This window comes from Staurois parvus, unplaced genomic scaffold (assembly GCF_062004578.1).
Source record: "Staurois parvus isolate SC_StPar_1 unplaced genomic scaffold, SC_StPar_1.0 ptg001161l, whole genome shotgun sequence".
Lineage (NCBI taxonomy): Eukaryota > Metazoa > Chordata > Amphibia > Anura > Ranidae > Staurois > Staurois parvus.
Genome location: NW_028318957.1, coordinates 1,280,496 through 1,302,167, shown reverse-complemented (window position 1 = coordinate 1,302,167; position 21,672 = coordinate 1,280,496). Strand labels below are relative to the sequence as shown.

The window sequence follows — 21,672 nt, the reverse complement described above, 5'->3', positions numbered from 1 at the left end:
ATATAGTATACCAAAACAGTATAAAGGACTTCACGTCATTCCGCATGCTGTATAGACCAACATCAGCGTGACCGGGAGTAGCAGTGAAAGGAGCCTGCCCCTGGGACCAAGTTATAATTACTAAGGATACGTGAGGGCGTCCCTCAAACGAACTCCCGACAGCGGCTCCAGCACCCCTCCCCCGCAGCACTGCTGATGTATGGAGCAAGGCCAATGCGGGAAGGAAGAAGTAAAATTCAGGCATATATGTAAATAAAACATGACATTGAAGTAGGTGACAATGCAAAGGCCTTGTGCCAAACAGATAATACATACCGTATATACTCGAGTATAAGCCGACCCGAATATAAGCCGAGGTACCTAATTTTACCACAAAAAACTGGGAAAAACTATTGACTCGAGTATAAGCCGAGGGTGGGAACAGCAGTGGGAAGAATCGTGCCTCATCATTGGTGTCAGTGGGAGGAATAGTGCCCCATCATTGGTGTCAGTGGGAGGAATAGTGCCCCATCATTGGTATCAGTGGGAGGAATAGTGCCCCATCATTGGTGTCAGTGGGAGGAATAGTGCCCCATCATTGGTGTCAGTGGGAGGAATAGTGCCCCATCATTGGTGTCAGTGGGAGGAATAGTGCCCCATCATTGGTATCAGTGGCAGGAATAGTGCCCCATCATTAGTATCAGTGGGGGGAATAGCACCCCATTATTGGTGTCAGTGCAATAGTGCCCCATCTTTGGTGTCAGTGGGAGGAATAGTGTCCCATCATTGGTGTCAGTGGGAGGAATAGTGTCCCAACATTGGTGTCAGTGGGAGGAATAGTATCCCATCATTGGTGTCAGTGGGGGGGGGGGTGGAGGAATAGTGCCCCATCTTTGGTATCAGTGGGGGGGAGGAAAAGTGCCCCATCGTTGGTGTCAGTGGGGGGGGGGAGGAATAGTGCCCAATCGTTGGTGTCAGTGGGGGGGAGGAAAAGTGCCCCATCGTTGGTGTCAGTGGGAGGAATAATGCCCCATCATTGGTATCAGTGACACCAATGATGGGGCACTATTCCTCCCACTGACACTTGCAGACCCCTGTTCCAGTATGGTGCTGCTGCAGCCAGCATATGTGGTTGCAGCAGCACCTAAGCACGGCACACTTACCTGCATCTCCTTCACTCGATTTTCGCGGGGCCGCTCAGCTCCGCCTCCTCGCCGGTGAGAATGAGGAGCCGAGCAGCCGCGCGAACATCCAGTGGACGAACCGAATGAAGGAGCAGCCGCGCTTCCTGGACCGGATCGTCGTGGGACCGGAGCCAGGTAAGAGACAGCAGCCCCCTGCCCACCCCTGTACTTACCGTAGTTTCCCTTCTGTTGGAAGGGGGGGGGAGCCATCTGCAGACGTTGACTCGAGTATAACCCGAGGGGGCCGTTTTTCTAGCTCTGAACAACCGAACAGGCTCAGACTTTAGAATGTGTGAGCATTTCAGTATGCAAAAAAATACCATTCAAAAAATAAAAAATACCAATAGAAAGCTCTTTCACCAGAGTTAATCGGATCAAGAGAAAAGCTTGAAGCTTTAATGTAGAGACCAATGGCCTCCTAGACCTTCAAGGCGGACGAGCTTTAGAGGAAGATGGAATGATGCGTTGACGTTTAGGTGGGTCTTTGCGGGGACTGCGTTGATCTCTGGGCCCAAAATTTCTACCCGCCTGCTGTGTTGCCGGATCCCCTTCGGCTAGGTGATCTCGGAGATATTGGTGGGCTTCTTCAGGATGGACAAAAGATTTAGAGGCCCCAGATGGTGCAGTGAACCGTAACGTGGCCGGATACGCCAATGTGAACTTTATTCCTCTCTGATAAAGAGTGGCACATACTTGCTGGAATGCTTTCCGTTTACGCGACACTTCCTGCGAGTAGTCCGCAAATAGCAGTAATTTGTGACCCTCAATCTGCAGAGAGCGTGAGTTACGGAAAGAGGTGAGGATCGCTACGCGGTCAGCATAATTGAGATAGCGGACAATCACTGAGCGTGGCGTTCGGCGCTCGGTAGACGGAGGCCCCAGGCGGTGAGCTCTCTCGACCTGGCAGGAGGAGGATAGGCCTAACGCCGCCGGGATCCGTGTTGAGCATAAATCGGGGAGAGATCCAGTATTGAAAGATTCTGGAAGACCCACAATGCGTAGGTTATTCCTACGTGATCGATTTTCCAAATCTTCGATTTTATCCGAAATACTTTGCTGTATACTATTGGATTGTGATGTACCCGCTTGCATTGAATGGACTTCATCTTCTAAATCAGATAAACGCTGTTCAGCCTCAGATAATCGTTTAGAACAGTGGTCGGCAAGCCGCGGCTCGCGAGCCACATGCGGCTCTTTGCACACTTTAATGCGGCTCTTCTGTGTGCCGGGCGCCCGCTCCCCTCCCTCCTCTCGGGCGGCCGCCCCAAAAGTCAGGACTCTGCAGCTAGCCCAGCAATGGGCAAACTACGGCCCGGCGGACCTTTTAATCCGGCCCGCGGAGCGTGGCAAACATTGGCTGTCAGGATGTAGGCGGGGCAGCATGACGAACTCCTCTCCTCTCACAGTCCGCCCTGAAGACCGGAACGGCGCGGGAACACGGCGAGAGGAACGCGCGGAGCAAAGGTAAGTGAATTGACACAATATGGGGAATGAATTACTATAGGGGGGATGAATTACTATGTGGGGGATGAATTACTATATGGGGGATGAATTACTATAGGGGGGATGAATTACTATATGGGGGATGAATTACTATATGGGGGATGAATTACTATGGGGGATGAATTACTATGGGGGATGAATTACTATATGGGGGATGAATTACTATATGGGGGATGAATTACTATGGGGGATGAATTACTATGGGGGATGAATTACTATATGGGGGATGTATTACTATATGGGGGATGAATTACTATATGGGGGATGAATTACTATAGGGGGGATGAATTACTATATGGGGGATGAATTACTATGGGGGATGAATTACTATATGGGGGATGAATTACTGTATGGGGGATGAATTACTATGGGGGATGAATTACTATGGGGGATGAATTACTATATGGGGGATGAATTACTATGGGGGATGAATTACTATGGGGGATGAATTACTATATGGGGGATGAATTACTATATGGGGGATGAATTACTATTGGGGGTTGAATTACTATATGGGGGATGAATTACTATGGGGGATGAATTACTATATGGGGGATGAATTACTATGGGGGATGAATTACTATATGGGGGATGAATTACTATATGGGGGATGAATTACTATGGGGGATGAATTACTATATGGGGGATGAATTACTATGGGGGATGAATTACTATATGGGGGATGAATTACAATATGGGGGATGAATTACTATGGGGGATGAATTACTATGGGGGATGAATTACTATATGGGGGATGTATTTTCAGTTTTAAAAATGTGGCTCTCAAAATAAATTTCAATCGTGGTTTTGGCGAGATTTGGCTCAGTTGAAAAAAAAAGGTTGCCCACCACTGGTTTAGAATGATCGCTTAGATCCTTTCTCAGCTGTTCAATGCCCATTGTGACTGCTCTATCTACAGCCTGAGTAATATTAGGGAGCAAAATAGAAGACACTGCCTGTGCTATCTTGTTATACTGCTCATTAAGGCAGTCAGTGCCAAAAGGGAGTGGAGAGGCAGTGAGGAGGTTGGAGGGAGATTCCATTTTGTCTGCTCCCTGAGTGTGATCTCGCTCCTTGCCTGTGTCCATACTGTGACAGGCATCGTCGGCCATCTTGGCTGCAGGAGGGGGAGAGCCGCCGACTCGTGGCCGGACTGCGCCGGCAGAAGGTACCGCTCCATGCCGGGGCCACTGCCAGAAGGTAAGGGACACCCGAGGGCTGAAGAGCGGGGACCCCGAGGCAGTTAGCGGGTGTTGTATAGCCGGGATCCCGGGAGCCACGGGTCCCGCGTGTTACAGCATCCGGCGCCGGAACCGGAAGTTTTTTTATTATTTTAATAAGTGTTATATTTAAAACCTAATGATCATGCTAATGCACCAACTGCTATAGATAAAATAATTTTAGTAAGGGTTTTTGAGACCTGAATATTAGTTCAAATTAAGTGAATGTACATTACATAAAGTGTTGTGTAATTTGGCAGTGCTATATTTATTCCTGTAATATATAATAATAATAAAAATAATAGTAATTATAATAATCCTCATCATTATCATGAATAATAATAATAATAATCGCCATCATAAATAATAGTAATACAAAATGTAATATTAATAAAATATAATATGATATATATGTAATCTATAATAATAAAAATATTAGTAATTATAATAATCCTCATCATCATCACGAATAATAATAATAATCACCATCATAAATATAATAATAATAATAATCACCATCATAAATATAATAATAATATTAATAATCACCATCATAAATAATAATAAGGGTTCCTCCAGGTTAAAAAGGCTGCAAAAAACATAATTTGTCAGAAAAGGATCTTGCAATGTCTAATCAATATAAATTACTAAGAGTAAAGCACAATTAAAGTGTATATATAGACCAAATTTTTATTTACGTTATGGATAATGTAGGCAAGAACTAAAATCCTTAGATTATATTTTGCTGCCTCAAACACAAATGTGCAGCGTTGCAAATGTTTAGGATTTTTTTTATGTTTAAGGTTTTTATTGGTGTTTTTGTGCCATCAGCTATTATATTGATTCTCATTGAGCGCTGATACACATTTATTGATTTTGCTGCCTTCATGAATCTTCAATGCTTGAAAAAAAACTAAAAGAAAATGTAAAAAATGATTTTAAAACATAAAATGAACAGAAAATTGCTCTGTGAGAACAGCCCAGCCCTTCCTTCCTTCCGTGGTGAAGACGAAAGTGAAAGTACGTCTCCCTCCCACTTTCTCACATCAGCTGCATCTTGCGACCCGTTGTTCTAGTTCTACCTTCCACAACAGGCCTATGGCTCCCATCCATCATTAACGGTAACTTATCTGGCAAGGCAAAGGGCACGGCATTGGATTTTGGTAACCGTAGACACATGTCCATGGAAACTCCCCGTCAATATTCTTCATCGGTAATGTTGGTTTCATATAATACTCGTACAATATTGAACTTTTTTATGCTTTTCTCTAGTAGAGGTTCCCGTAACCGGTGACATCAAGGATGGACCAGCCATCAAGGTCCAAGGATGAAGGTCAGTTTAGCCACCATCCAATACCATATTCCTCTGTATTCAGTAAATAAGTGCAAAGTCATTCATAACACTACTTTTTTATTGTTTTGGGCAAGCGGGGCAGGACACAAGGCTGGTGGCACCAAATTTTTGGATCTTCGCTATTATTTAGAAGACCAGAAGATCTGTTTCAAAAAGAAATCTAAACCATCATCTTGATGCCATCTAGTTTAATAAAGAGCTGCCATTCTCATTACCTCGCCATCACCTCCCTGAGCTATATTTATCGTCTCCGCATCCTTCCTCTTTTCTCTAGTAGTCGGTTGCAAACCACAGATATGTCTTCATGAACCATGTAGTTGTAGAGTTCAACTTCAACTAGGGGTTTTGGTTTGGGTATGAGGTTCCTCTGGGGCGCTCGAAATGCAGCATCCATATGGTGATGACGCACAAATCTATCTTTCTGCTCCTCATCTCACCCCTTCAGTCTCCTCCTCACCTCACCACTTCAGTTTCCTCCTCACCTCACCACTTCAGTCTCCTCCTCACCTCACCCCCTTCAGTCTCCTCCTCACCTCACCCCCTTCAGTCTCCTCCTCACCTCACCCCCTTCAGTCTCCTCCTCACCTCACCCCTTCAGTCTCCTCCTCACCTCACCACTTCAGTCTCCTCTCGTATTACTAACCTACTAAGTGACATATTGGCATGGATGGCACTCCACTTCCTCAAACTCAATCTTTCCACAGCGGAGCTCATACTATTCCCCCCAGCCCATGCCCCCTCCCTTGACTTCTCCATCAAGATCAACAACACAACCATCAGTCCCTCCCCTCATGCCAGGGTACTAGGTGTAATCGTAGACTCCCATCTGTCCTTTCAGCCCCAAATCCAATCGATGTCCAGATATTGTAGACTTCACCTCCGCAACATCTCCAACCTCCAACATCTCCAAGATACGACCGTTCCTAACCTCAGAAACCACTAAGCAACTTATTCACTCCCTGGTTATCTCTCGCCTTGACTATTGTAACTCCCTCCTCATTGGCCGACCTCATCGCAGGCTATCCCCTCTTAAGTCTATCATGAATGCTGCTGTCAGACTCATCCACCTTACTAACCGTTCTGTATATGCCACCCCTCTCTGCCAATCCCTCCACTAGCCTCCATTCAGTGTCCTCCACCCCTCTCTGCCAATCCCTCCAGTGTCCTCCATCCCTCTCTGCCAATCCCTCCACTGGCCTACACTCAGTGTCCTCCGTCCCTCTCTGCCAATCCCTTCATTGGTCTACACTCAGTGTCCTCCACCCCTCTCGGCCAATCCCTCCACTTGCCTCCATTCAGTGTCCTCCACCCCTCTCTGCCAATCCCTCCACTGGCCTCCATTCAGTGTCCTCCATCCCTCTCGGCCAATCCCTCCACTGGCCTCCACCCAGTGTCATCCACCCCTCTCTGCCAATCCCTCCACTGGCCTTCATTCAGTGTCCTCCACCCCTCTCTGCCAATCCCTCCACTGGCCTCCACCCAGTGTCCTCCATCCCTCTCTGCCAATCCCTCCACTGGCCTCCACCCAGTGTCCTCTATTCCCCTCTGCCAATCCCTCCACTGACCTCCACTCAGTGTCCTCCATCCTTCTCTGCCAATCCCTCCACTGGCCTCCATCCAGTATCATCCATTCCTCTCTGCCAATCCCTCCACTGGCTTCCCATTGCCTAACAAATAAAATTCAAAATATTAACAATAACATATAAAGCCATTTAGAACTCCGTCCCAAATTACATCACCAATCTTGTCTCTAAATATCACCCAAACCGTACTCTCTGCTCCTCCCATGACCTCCTGCTCTCTAGCTCCCTTGTCTCCTCCTCCCATGCTCATCTCCAGGACTTCTCCAGAGCCTTCCCTATCCTCTGGAACTCTCTACACCAATCTAACAGACTATCGCCTACTCTGCCCACTTTTAGTTGATCTCTGAAAACCTCTCTCTTCAGGGAAGCCTATCCCGCCTTCAGCTAATAACGGAATCTTCTATTTCTCCTACCAGACCATCCACCAGAGTTATTACCTTTTGTACCACTAGCCCCTCCCTCTTAGATTGTAAGCTCCCAGGATCAGGGCCCTCCTAATGCTCTTGTATTGAACTGTATTGTTGCTGTATTGTCCCCCATTATATTTTTTCCTGGGGACTGCCTGTAGTAAAATTCTTGTCTGTACTCTTTATCTTTAGTACATTTTGGCCTATTCTCTTTCATTAAAAATGTCCCACTACTGGACAAATGTACACTACTGTATTCAACTTAAGAACAAACCTACAGACATTTTGTTTGTAACCCAAAGAGAGCCTTCTACTAACACCCCCCTCCCTGGCCAAGAGAGCCTTCCTCTACCACCGTCCCCCCTACACCCACCACCAAGGCGAGATAGAGAAAGACACTCATCTTCACAGCTCCAAACATCTCCGGGAGCGAGATTCAGGCTCTGCTTACACCGTCAAGCAGCCCGCACCCTCTCTTGGATCCCACCTGGTCCCCATGCTACGTGTGCCCCTACTTCCGGGGGTGGTGGTGCTGCCCCACCCGGAAAAATGTCACCCTAGGCAAACACCTTGTTTGCCTCTCGGTAAATATCTTCCCTCTGCCCTACATGTCCTCACCAAGAACTGGTGTTACCTTTGTTTCATATCTAAGGTATTTCTCACTGTAACTTCATACGTTCCATCACAGATAACCTCCGGGAGTTCAGGCAAAAACTGAATATGAAATGCATGAACTGCGGATGATGTATGAATACTACAGACATCTTGTTCGTAACCCGAAGAGAGCTGTCAAGGTCCTACCTTTCTTCAGAGCTTGTGCATCTCCATGAGCTGGCCTCCATCTTGGTTTTCTGCAAAGCATGGTGGGAACCTTTATGCCTTCAGGCTTCTGCGGCTCCTCCTCAGAAGGGTGTGGTTGAGCACATTTAAACCTGCTGTCTGCAAGTGTGCTCTGCACTTGTGTCCTGTATGTTGCCCTGTTGCAAGCTCTTGTGTTGTTCCCATTGCTCTCCTGGTAACCGACTCGGCTTGGACAAGACTACTCTCTGCGTTAACCCTTTATCTGACCTCCCGTTGTTGAACCCGGCCCGTGACCTGAGTCTTCTTTGCCTACCGTCTAGTACTGTCTGCTCCATTGTTATTGACCCGGCTTGTCTGACTACTCTACTCGTGATCCCATCTAGCTCCCACCAGCTGTACGCCATTGGCGGCAGTCGTTATCGCAGCTGGGGTCACTCGGGGGCCGCGACCTGGTCTCAGGCTGCGTCAAGTCCATCCCCACCATCAGGGGCCCTGGTGAAGGGTAGCCTGGGGCTTAGACTCCGCGCCCGGAGGGACTCTGGTCTGTGGGTAGTGGCTGTCGTCAGTCGCAGCGTGACCGTACCATAGGCCTGCCTGCCCATTCCATCGTTCCTGCCCTGACATTACACAAGTGCCATGAATCCTGACGGTGCAGGTACGCCTTCGATCCCTATGTTACTCGCCAGACTCGACCAACAGGATCGCTTGTTGGATCAGTTCGCTCAGGCGTTGCAGGCTCTGCTTGCACGCACAGCGCACCTTACCACTGGGGCTATTAGGTCAGTTGTTACTCCGGTGGACTCTCCCACTGTTGCTCCGGTTGTTGCACCTACCTCTGCATCTGTTGCGGAACCCGCGGTACCCAGAGGTATGACTGGTTCAGCCCCTCTTCCTCAGCGCTTTGGGGGGGAACCGAGTCAGTGTCGTGGTTTTCTTAACCAAGTGGGGATTTACTTTGAATTAATACCTCACGCTTTCCCTACTGAGAGGGCAAAAGTGGGCTTCCTAATCTCGCTGCTCTCTGATAGGGCCTTGGCCTGGGCTAATCCCTTATGGGAGAGGAATGACCCGGTGATTCACGTGTTTACCCGTTTCGTTGCCTCCTTCCGTACGGTATTCGACGTACCCGCTCGCTCCGCTTCTGCTGCCAAATTGCTCATGTCCATGCATCAGGGTTCACAAACCGTTGCCGAGTACGCCATCGAATTTCGTACTTTGGCGGCAGAGGTGGGTTGGAACAATGAGGCTCTAGTGGCTGCTTTCTCTCATGGTCTCTCTGATGCGTTGAAGGACGAGATCGCAGCCAAAGAACTGCCTGTGGAGTTAGAGGCACTCATCTCCTTCCTAATCTTGATTGACACCAGGCTCAGAGAGAGGCCTTCATTTAAGGAGCGGCTGCGGAGGCCTCCTAACCGTTTGGCGCCTACGTTTTCTGTCCCACCCGTGCCTCCCTCTCCTCCCACGCCTCCTGGGGATGGTTTGTCTGGTAGTGAGCCCATGCAGCTGGGGTTTGCTCGCCTTTCCGAGGGGGAGCGGGCCTCTCGGCGTCGGGAGGGTCGCTGCCTGTACTGTGGACTCGGGGGGCATTTTCGGCAGTCCTGTCCGGTCCGTCCGGGAAACGCCCGCACCTGAGATCCTGTCGGGGGCAGATCTTGGGTGGAGTTTCCTCGTCCCCGGTTTCCCGTAAAGATAGACCGCTTATCACCGTTGTCCTCTCTTGGGCAGGAGGCTCGGTGACGGCCCAGGCGCTGGTAGACTCTGGGGCTGGCAGTTTGTTTATGGACAGTTCGTTTGTGGCCCAGTACTCCATTCCTCTGCAGGCTCGAGAGACTCCATTGGTTCTCGAGGCGATAGATGGCAGGCCCTTGCAGCCATCGCAGGTTACCCACGAGACCCTGCCGGTGGAGGTAGCTATTGGGGCTGTTCACAAGGAATTGGCCTGTTTCCAGGTAATTTCTTCCCCGCACTACTCCGTGGTTTTGGGCTATCCCTGGCTTCAGAGGCACAATCCGACCTTTGATTGGCGATCGGCCGAGATTCTCTCATGGTCACCACGGTGTGGGGCTGGTTGCATCCGTGGTCCGGTTAAGGTGCTGTGCACCTCCTCGGACTCTGTGCTGCCCACTGAATATGGGGAGTACCTGGACGTGTTTGACAAGGTGCGCGCCGGTGCCCTGCCTCCTCATCGTCCATACGATTGTGCCATAACCTTACAAACTGGTGCTACTCCTCCGCGTGGCAGGGTGTATCCTCTTTCGGTGGCAGAGAATCAGGCCATGGAGGAATACGTTGCGGATGCGCTTTCCCGGGGGCACATTCGCAAGTCTATGTCTCCAGCAGGAGCTGGGTTTTTTTTTGTGAAAAAGAAGGGAGGTGAGCTGAGACCCTGCATTGATTTTAGGGGTCTCAATCGGATCACGATTAAAAATGCTTATCCTATTCCGTTGATCACCGAGTTGTTTGACCGCCTCAAGGGAGCAACGGTCTTTACTAAGCTCGACCTTAGGGCTGCCTACAACCTTGTACGGATCAAGGAGGGCGATGAGTGGAAGACCGCGTTCAACACCAGAACCGGCCACTATGAATACCTGGTTATGCCCTTTGGGTTGTGTAACGCACCCGCGGTCTTTCAGGAGTTTATTAACGATGTCTTACGTGACTTGTTGCAGCAGTGCGTGGTGGTTTACTTGGACGACATCCTGGTTTACTCTGCGTCTATGGAGACTCATATCCAGGATGTTAAGCGGGTGCTGCAACGGTTACGTGAAAACGAGCTTTTCTGTAAGCTCGAGAAGTGTGAATTTCACCAATCCCAGGTTGCCTTTTTAGGCTACATCATTTCCCCGATGGGTTTTTCTATGGACCCTGAGAAGGTTTCAGCGGTTCTGCAGTGGCCTCGTCCCAGTGGTCTTCGGTCCATTCAGCGCTTTTTGGGATTTGCCAACTATTATCGGAAGTTTATCAGGAACTTTTCCACATTGGCAAAGCCTCTCTCAGATCTGACCAAGAAGGGCAGTAACCCTCACGAGTGGTCACCCGAGGCCATCTCAGCTTTCAAGGCTCTGAAAGCCGCCTTCACTTCGGCCCCAATTCTGTCTCATCCCAATCCTGGGTTGCCTTTTGTTCTCGAGGTTGATGCATCTGAGACAGGAGTAGGCGCCCTCTTGTCCCAGCGTCGGTCACCCGAGGGACCCCTACTTCCTTGTGGGTTCTACTCCAAGAAGCTTTCCTCTGCAGAGTGCAACTACCAGATTGGAGACAGGGAGTTGTTGGCCATTATTCTGGCTCTCAAGGAATGGAGGCACCTGCTTGAGGGTTCTGTGGTCCCGGTCCTAGTTCTCACTGACCACAAGAACCTCACATATCTCTCGGAGGCTAAGAGGTTGACACCCCGTCAGGCCAGGTGGGCTCTGTTTTTGTCACGTTTTAACTATGTGGTCTCTTACTTGCCTGGTTCCAAGAATGTCAGGGCTGATGCCTTGTCGCGGCAATACTCTGAGCTGTCCAGGGAGGACACTGAGCCGACCTCGGTCATTCCTCCAAACCAGATCCTGGCTGCCATTCGTACCAACCTGACTTCTCCCCTTGGGGAGCAGATTTTGGCGGCTCAAACTAACGCTCCCCCTGAGAGACCTGCTGGAAGATGTTTTGTACCTGAGGGATTGCGTACCCGCTTGCTACGTACCTACCATAATGCCAAGACTGCCGGTCATCCTGGTAGGAACCAATTGTCCTGGGTCGTTTCTCGGTTATTCTGGTGGCCATCTCTCCGTTCTGACATCGCCTCATATGTAGCAGCTTGTTCGGTCTGTGCCCAGAATAAATCTCCTCGGCACCTTCCATTGGGCCTTCTGCAACCCATTCCCAATGGGGAGCGTCCCTGGTCACACCTGGGAATGGATTTTATTGTGGATCTTCCTGCGTCTCAAGGTCATACGGTCATTCTTATGGTGATCGATCGTTTTTCTAAGATGTGCCATTGCGTTCCATTCAAGAAATTGCCGACTGCACAGGAACTGGCTACGGTTTTCGCCAAGGAGATCTTTCGCTTGCACGGGTTGCCCAAGGTGATTGTCTCGGACCGTGGGAGCCAGTTTGTGTCCAGGTTCTGGTGCGCCTTCTGCTCCCAGTTGGGTATCGAGCTTTCCTTCTCTTCGGCCTACCACCCTCAGTCCAATGGGGCTGCAGAGCGTTCCAACCAGGCCCTGGAACAATTCCTTCGTTGCTATATATCGGATCATCAGGACAACTGGGCCGATCTCCTGCCATGGGCAGAGTTTGCGAGGAACTCGGCTGTCAACTCCTCCTCTGGGATGTCCCCCTTCATGGCCAACTATGGGTTCCAACCCGCTGTATTGCCTGAGTTGTTCTCTCCACAGGACATTCCGGCTGTGGATAACCACCTGGCTGCTCTGCGCTCCTCATGGGGGCAGATTCAGAGGTCCTTGAAGGACTCAGCACAGCGCCAGAAGCTCCAGGCTGATCGTAGACGGTTGCCCGCTCCCTCATACCAGGTCGGAGATCGGGTGTGGTTGTCCACTCGCAACCTTAAGCTTCGGGTGCCCACACCAAAGCTGGCCCCCCGTTTTGTTGGTCCTTTCCGCATTCTTCGCAGGGTGAACCCGGTTGCCTATGCCCTTGCTCTTCCTCCTGGGATGCACATCTCCAATGTCTTCCACGTATCCCTGTTGAAACCTCTGATCTGTAATCGCTTTACTGCCTCTCTGCCTCGTCCTCGTCCTATCAGGGTCGACGGTCATGAGGAGTATGAGGTGAGCCGCATCTTGGATTCTCGGTTGGTCCGCGGTCGGGTACAGTTTTTGGTCCATTGGCGTGGTTATGGTCCCGAGGAACGTTCCTGGGTTCCTTCCGCGGATGTTCATGCTCCTGCCCTCCTCCGCGCTTTTCACGCCCGATTTCCTCAGAAAACTTTTGTGGAGCCACGGAGGGGGAGGGGCCCTTGAGGAGGAGGTACTGTCAAGGTCCTACCTTTCTTCAGAGCTTGTGCATCTCCATGAGCTGGCCTCCATCTTGGTTTTCTGCAAAGCATGGTGGGAACCTTTATGCCTTCAGGCTTCTGCGGCTCCTCCTCAGAAGGGTGTGGTTGAGCACATTTAAACCTGCTGTCTGCAAGTGTGCTCTGCACTTGTGTCCTGTATGTTGCCCTGTTGCAAGCTCTTGTGTTGTTCCCATTGCTCTCCTGGTAACCGACTCGGCTTGGACAAGACTACTCTCTGCGTTAACCCTTTATCTGACCTCCCGTTGTTGAACCCGGCCCGTGACCTGAGTCTTCTTTGCCTACCGTCTAGTACTGTCTGCTCCATTGTTATTGACCCGGCTTGTCTGACTACTCTACTCGTGATCCCATCTAGCTCCCACCAGCTGTACGCCATTGGCGGCAGTCGTTATCGCAGCTGGGGTCACTCGGGGGCCGCGACCTGGTCTCAGGCTGCGTCAAGTCCATCCCCACCATCAGGGGCCCTGGTGAAGGGTAGCCTGGGGCTTAGACTCCGCGCCCGGAGGGACTCTGGTCTGTGGGTAGTGGCTGTCGTCAGTCGCAGCGTGACCGTACCATAGGCCTGCCTGCCCATTCCATCGTTCCTGCCCTGACAAGAGCCTACTACTAACATCCCCCTCCCTGGCCAAGAGAGCCTTCCTCTACCACCGCCCCCCGTACACCCGCCACCAAGGCCAGATAGAGAAAGACATTCACCTTCACAGCTCCAATCATCTCCGGGAGCAAGATTTGGGCTCTGCTTACATTGTCAAGCAACCCGCACCCTCTCTTGGATCCCAGCTGGTCCCCATGCTACGTGTGCCCCTACTTCCAGGGGTGGTGGTGCCGCCCCTCCCGGAAAAATGCCACCCTAGGCAAACACCTTGTTTGCCTCTCGGTAAATACTTTCCCTCTGCCCTACATGTCCTCACCAAGGACTGGTGTTACCTTTGTTTCATATCTAAGCCATTTCTCACTGTAACTTCATACGTTCCATCACAGATAACCTCCGGGAGTTCAGTCAAAAACTGAATATGAAATGCATGAACTGTGGATGATGTATGAATACTACAGACATCTTGTTCGTAACCCTAAGAGAGCCTACTACTAACATCTCCCTCCCTGGCCAAGAGAGCCTTCCTCTACCACCGCCCCCCGTACACCCGCCACCAAGGCGAGATAGAGAAAGACATTCACCTTCACAGCTCCAAACATCTCCGGGAGCAAGCTCTGCTTACATTGTCAAGCAACCCGCACCCTCTCTTGGATCCCACCTGGTCCCCATGCTACGTGTGCCCCTACTTCCAAGGGTGGTGGTGCCGCCCCTCCCGGAAAAATGCCACCCTCGGCCCCTGACCTACATGTACTCACTGGTGTTACCTTTGTTTCATATCTAAGCTATTTCTCACTGTAACTTCATACGTTCCATCACAGAGAACCTCCGGGAGTTCAGTCAAAAACTTACTGACTATGAAATGCATGAACTACGGATGATATATGAATACTTCAGAGATGATCTGATCTACGTCGCCCAGATCTTGAACACTCACAGTTTCCTGGCAGAGTTGAAATCCCGAAATGTTCCAAATGTGGAGGTATGAAAATGTTCTCAAAGGTGCAGCCATTCCTATCCAGTGAAGTCTATGTAAACCCACAATATATTCTTCGGTATGTTTGGCACCATGTCTCGTGTATAGTTTTATTAAGCAAATGCTGTATTGTGAATCTATTGCATATAAAGTTTCTTACCTGCTGATTTGGGCAGAAAAGCACGTTCTGTCGCAGGCTAACAAAGCCAAGACATTGGCACTCAATTAGCAGAAGCATTGTCAACCTGCCATTTGCTGATGGGCCAACTGAAGGATCTACCTATCAGGTCTACCCTATAGTCAAACCAAAGGAGCTTCATATCGGATCTATCAGATAGGCCAGGGGTGTTCAACCTTTTTGAAGAGCGAGGGCCACCTAAGAGATTTGGTAACCATGCCAGGGGAGGGCCACTTAAGAGATTTGGTAACCATGCCAGGGGAGGGCCACCTAAGAGATTTGGTAACCATGCTAGGGGAGGGCCACTTAAGAGATTTGGTAACCATGCCAGGGGAGGGCCACTTAAGAGATTTGGTAGCCATGCCAGGGGAGGGTCACTTAAGAGATTTGATAACCATGCCAGGGGAGGGCCACTTAAGAGATTTGGTAACCATGCCAGGGCAGGGCCACTTAAGAGATTTGGTAGCCATGCCAGGGGAGGGCCACTTAAGAGATTTGGTAACCATGCCAGGGGAGGGCCACTTCAAAGATTTGGTAACCGTGCCAGGGGAGGGCCACTTAAGAGATTTGGTAACCATGCCAGGGGAGGGTCACTTAAGAGATTTGGTAGCCATGCCAGGCGAGGGCCAATTAAGAGATTTGGTAGCCATGCCAGAGGAGGGCCACTTAAGAGATTTGGTAGCCATGCCAGGGGAGGGCCACTTAAGAGATTTGGTAGCCATGCCAGGGGAAGGACACTTAAGCGATTTGATAGCAATGCCAGGGGAGGGCCACTTAAGAGATTTGGTAACCATGCCAGGGGAGGGCCACTTAAGAGATTTGGTAACCATGCCAGGGGAGGGTCACTTAAGAGATTTGGTAGCCATGCCAGGGGAGGGCCACTTAAGAGATTTGGAAGCAATGCCAGGGGAGGGCCACTTAAGAGATTTGGTAGCCATGCCAGGGGAGGGCCACTTAAGAGATTTGATAACCATGCCAGGGGAGGGCCACTTAAGAGATTTGGTAGCCATGCCAGGGGAAGGACACTTAAGCGATTTGGTAGCAATGCCAGGGGAGGGCCACTTAAGGGATTTGGTAGCCATGCCATGGGAAGGCCACTTAAGAGATTTGGTAGCCATGCCAGGGGAGGGCCACTTAAGAGATTTGGTAACCATGCCAGGGGAGGGCCACTTAAAAGATTTTTTGGTAACCATGCCAGGGGAGGGCCACTTAAAAGATTTTTTGGTAACCATGCCAGGGGAGGGCCACTTAAAAGATTTTTTGGTAACCAGTCATGTGCTACAATGGACTTAAATGGTTCAGAATTTTGATTTTTCTTTTAAACATTTGGAATTGCATAATGAACATTTTCCTCCTGCAGCCACTGAATGCCGGTAAGGGGGAGAAGAGAAGCTGGCTTTTCAGTGGTTGCAGGAGGAAAATGGAGAGGATTGGTTCCTGTATATGCTGCCCCACCACCCTTCCTGTCAAAGTGTAAAACAGAATGTGACAGGGAGGCCGCATGGGCCCCCTGGAGCATGGGGCGAGGTTGCCATTGTGACTCCTGATGCTACATCAGTGGTTGGGGTGTGTGGTAGAAACACATCTCAACTATGGGGTTTTACCACCACCCCCCAAGCTGTAAAGGAGCCCTTACTGTCATGATCCCCCTATTAGGCTGCTTTCACACTGATGCACTATGGTTTCCCTGCACCGTGGGTGCAGCGCAGTGCATCTGAGGCTTTCCGGTAGGTTAGCTGTGCTTTGCCATAGACTTCTATTATATCTTGCAAGTGTGGCGCACCAAATCTCCCGTATTTAGGATTTTAGTGCACTTTTCAGAAGGAGCATCAAACCTGCAGGATATAATAGAAGTGCATGGGTCAGTGTATCTAACCTGCAGGAAAGCCGCATGTTCCTGCTCTGCACTTGATTAGTGTGAAGGCACCCTAATAGCTATTATAGGTCTAATATGCCCACTGCAAAAGTGCAGTGTATGCGTTGTTTAATGCCCCGACCTTCTTTTCCTTTTTCAGCTTCTGCTGGCATCGTTTTCAGTCTCCAGGCCACTAGGAAGGTCTCAGGCAGGGGCGGACTGACCATTTGGAAACTTGGGCACTGCCAGAGGGCCCGGGGTCAGTAGGGGGCCCCATGAGATGCCCCTTGTACCTTTTTCATAGGCTTTTTTGAGTTTGGGCAAGGACACAGGGACCCCATGATCCCCTATTGCCCGGGGGCCCCATGAGTTGTCAGTCCGCCCCTGGTCTCAAGTGAAGTGCACTTGGTATCACTCCACCAAGGACCCTGGGAACCAATCAGGTGTAGGCTGCAGTGAACATTTGCTGACTAAGAACATGATAGGAGGAGATATGTCTGAGATGACCTCATGAAACTTCTTCTGCTCCTTCACTGTCCAATCACAGGCTGGGGGTAGGGAGGAGACCAGGCTGTTTTACCGCCTAATCAAACCACCTGTATTGCCTCCCCACCACCTTAGATAGGAGTTTTGGTTGGAGTTCAATGTACTTGCTTGTATTTTACAGTCCGTTAATTCACAGAAAGTTCTACTGGTACGTGGAACCAACTATCCAAGGTTGTAGACTAAGCCAGCCATGTTTTCTGTTCTGAGACCTTGACTTCTCCTCCCTTCATCTCTGACGTCCTTGTGTTGAAACAGAATTACGAATCAATGAAAGAAAGCCTCGGAGCCTCCGTGTTTTCAGAGACGTTGGTACAGGATGTCTTGGAAGCCGGAAAAAATGCTGTGATAGGATTCTTGGAAAGTCTCTACAGTCTACAGACCAGTCACCCTCATCACAATTTACTTGCAGTTCTTTGGGAAATCCAGAACGTTGAAAGTAACGTATTATTATGAACTAGTTTGTATTATATGTATCATAAAATGTATCTCAAGCAGAAACGTTTTTATTGTTTAGTTTTGGACGGAGTGTTGAGGAATTAGAACACTTCAGTTTTCATAGCTGCCTTCTAGAAATAGTATGCTCGATGTTTGTCCTGGTGACCATTGCCACCAGGACTGAAAAAGAGGGACATTCCAAAAATGTTCATTTCTTTCCAGAACAGGAATAGAGGGAAAATAATCCAATAGGGACACTTGATCTGGTGACAACTGTTTAGGAGCCTCTCGTTGGATAGATTTCCTGTTGCATCTACAGAACAGGAAGTAGAGCGACATATTTCCAATGGGACTTGTTGCAATAATTTGTGCCTTTTATTCAGCTTTAATGATTCAGTAAGTGATTATTAGTACACTGCTCAAAAAATGAAAGGAACACTTTAAAAACACATCAGATCTCAATGGGGAAAAATATCATGCTGGATATCTATAGTAATATGGACGGGGTAATGTGTTAGGAACATAAGGATGCCCCATCATTGGATGGAAATGAAAATGATCGAGGACTGAATTCAAAAACATCCCGAAAATCAAAGTGAAAAAAATGATGCAGCTGGCAAGTCCATTTTGCTGAAATGTCATTGCAGCAACTCAAAATGGTACTCAGTAGTTTGTATGGCACCCACTAGAGCAGGGGCAGACAACCTGAGAGCCGCAGGACTACAAGTTCCATCATGCCTCTGCAAGTCATAGCTGTAACTGTCAGTTTTGTAATCTTTGCAATGCCTCATGGGAAATGTAGTTCCACAACAGCTAGAGAGCCACAGGTTGCCTACCCCTGCCCTAGAAGATGTCGGGCCATCAGGCCACCCTCATGAAGTCTGTTTTGATTGTTTGGTGGTCAGAGACATTCACACCAGTGGCCTGATGGAGGTCATTTTGTAGGGCTCTGGCAGGGCTCATCCTGTCCCTCCTTGCACAAAGGAGCAGATACCGTTCCTGCTGATGGGTTAAGGACCTTCTACGGCCCTGTCCAGCCCTCCTAGAGGAACTGCCTGTCTCCTGGAATCTTCTCCATGCTCTCGCCTCCTGGAATCTCCTCCATGCTCTCGCCTCCTGGAATCTCCTCCATGCTCTCGCCTCCTGGAATCTCCTCCATGCTCTTGTCTCCTGGAATCTCCTCCATGCTCTTGTCTCCTGGAATCTCCTCCATGCTCTTGTCTCCTGGAATCTCCTCCATGCTCCTGTCTCCTGGAATCTCCTCCCATGCTCTTGAGACTGTGCTGGGAGACACAACAAACCTTTTGGCAATGTCAGGTATTCATGTGTCATCCTGGAGGAGTTGGACTGCCTGTGCAACCTCTGTACGGTCCAGGTATGGCCTCATGCTACCAGTAGTGACACTGACCCGAGCCAAATGCAAAACTATTGAAAAACAGTCAGAAAAGATGAGTTGGGAAAAAAATGTCAGTGGCCTCCACCTGTAAAACCATTCCTGTTTTGGGGGTGGTCTCACTGTTGCCCATCCAGTGCACCTGTTGTTAATTTTATGAACACCAAAGCAGCTGAAACTGATGAACACCCCCCTCTGGAACTTACCTGACCAGATCAATATCCCAGGAGTTTCATTGACTTGATGCTAGACTCGGATTACAAAGTCTTCCTTCCATTTTTTTGAGCAGTGTATTATACATAATTTATATAGCTCCATCAGTTTAAGTAGAGCTTTACAATATGAAGGGAGACAGTACAAATACAATACAATATAATAGGGTTAGGGGGGCTCCGCTCATAAGAGCTTGCAATCTAACAGTGAGGGCAGGTGATACAAAAGGTAATAACTGTGGGGGATGAGCTGATGGAACAATTAAAAGTTCAGTTGTTAGGTGGAGGTGGGATAGGCTTCCCTGAAGAGATGCGTTTTCATGGATCTCCTAAAGGTGGACAGAGTGGGAGATTGCTGGAGAGACTGAAGAGTTCCAGAGGATGGGAGCAGCTCTGAAGAAGTTCTGGAGATTAGCATGGGAGGAGGAGACAAGAGATCTGGAGAACAGGAGATCTTGGGAGAAGCAGTGAGGATGGATTGGGTGATATATTGAGACAAGATTGGTGATGTAGCTGGGGGCATGGTTGTGTGGTTGTTTTTGTTAGCATTTTGAATTATATTCGTTGGGGCGATGGGAAGCCAATGGAGAAACTGGCAGAGAGGGGTGTCGGACACTGAGTGGTGGGTACGGTAGATGAGTTTGGCAGCAGCATTCATGATAGCCCAAAGAAAGGATAGTCTACGTAGATGTTGGCCTATGAGATGGAGGTTGCAAGAGTCAAGACCAGAGATAACAAGGGAGCCAGTGGGTATCAATGGGATCATTACTGAAGGACAGTCAACAATAAGCCCCCAATCTACTCCCTCATGTCTGTATATCTTTGGACAGTCCTGTGATTAATGTGCAAACATTTTTTTTTTGCCTATGATCTTGTCCAATTTAGTAACGACACTGAAAGAACAAATAATAATGGATGAATACGGACACTCTCTTGATCCAGAAATGAAAGGTAAGCAATACAATGGATGGATGGACGAATGATAAATGAATGAGTGAATAGATGGATGAATGAAAGGATGGGTGGATGGATGAATGGACAGATGGATGGATGGAGAGGGCAATAGAAAAGTGGATGGATGTGGGAAGGGACAGGATAATGGCAAACTCCATCACTACCTTTGAATGTTGAAATTCTGCCTGTTGAAACATCCTGAAATCAGCCTGTTGTGGTAGGCTCTTGAAAACGACATGATACACACACACATTTATATATATATATATTGAATATGACCAAAATTGTAGCATTTCAAATATATGGCAATATATTTGGGAAGAATATTTTTAAAATATATTTCAGATATATTTTTCTTTCATATGGGTATCTGAAATATAAGATGTACATTTTTAATATTTCCAGCCAGCAGGGGGAGATCTAGTCTCCCTTTCACATTTACCAGCATATTGTAAGCTGCTCTGTTGAAAAAAACAAACAAAAAGGAAGCATGCTTACAGAGCATGGTAGGTAAAGCTTCAATTTACAGACACATTTACATTAGAAGAGTGGCTCCTACCCCTCCCATGCCTTTCCTGCCTCAAAGAGAGAGAGAGCACCAGGAGCTACTTGCCTTCAGACTCTCTCTCTCTCTCTCTCTTTAGAAAACACAGACTGTTTTGTGACTTTATTGTCACTAGAGATGAGCGAATCGAACATGACGAAGTGGAATTCGTTCCGAAGATTTGGAAAAATTCTATTTGCGACAAATCCGAAGATTAGCAAACTTCGGATGCACGAATCGAATTTTCCCAAAAATGGCGGCGACATGTGTGGCGACGGAGAAAATGGACAGAGAAGATGGGGCGGGGATCTCTGGGAAGGCGCGCAGACAAGGCGCGCTGACCCATAATGCATTCATGACATGTGATCGCATTAGCCAATCAGCAGCCAGCCAGCACTGTGTAATGGTGGAGCTATAAATCGCGGCCATCTTAGAATTCTCCATTAGCCTCCGGTCATTCAAGAGAGACAGACCTGTGTGTATTAAGGGACAGAGTTAGGGCCACAGAGACTTTAGGGCCACAGAATTGTTACTCAGGGACACAGAATCTGTCGTCTGCTCACGCTGCTGACGGCTTCCGCTTTTTAACCTAGGCCTGTGTATGGCTTCAGAATAATGCTGCCTACACCGCCACCCTGCGCCATGTGCCTCTGTCGTCTGCTCACGCTGCTGCCTGGTCCATACTGATTCATGGCCCCCTGTACCGGCTCCTCATGAACGTGGTTCAGCGGGTTTGCATCACTTAACGGCAAATCGTTGACAAACGCTGGGACGTTCAGTGTTGTGCGCATTAAGCCAGACACCAAAGGGCAGCACAGACCTGTTATTACTCGCTCAAGCATGGCTGAACAAAACCAGTCTCTACCACAAATTGGACCCAGACCTGCCCAGGGTCTCGTAAGTAGATTGCACGGAGGAGTAGAGTTCGTTATTGGAATT

The 21,672-nt window shown here is 49.0% G+C and overlaps 1 protein-coding gene across 4 annotated transcripts in view; it reads left to right on the top strand.

Moving 5' to 3' along the window:
- Positions 1–21,672, top strand: part of LOC149439097 (NACHT, LRR and PYD domains-containing protein 12-like) — a 55,146-nt gene that overhangs the window by 15,819 nt on the left and 17,655 nt on the right. For 3 of the 4 annotated variants that reach the window (XM_089659479.1, XM_089659481.1, XM_089659482.1), the window contains exons 3-6: positions 5,162–5,219; positions 14,462–14,622; positions 17,451–17,631; positions 20,121–20,186. In XM_089659479.1, coding sequence (XP_089515605.1) covers positions 5,189–5,219; positions 14,462–14,622; positions 17,451–17,631; positions 20,121–20,186 — 439 coding nt within the window. In that variant the 5' untranslated portion in view covers positions 5,162–5,188. Of the gene's footprint in view, positions 1–5,158; positions 5,220–14,461; positions 14,623–17,450; positions 17,632–20,120; positions 20,187–21,672 lie in introns of all 4 variants that reach the window. The other variant, XM_089659480.1, reaches the window with a different exon arrangement.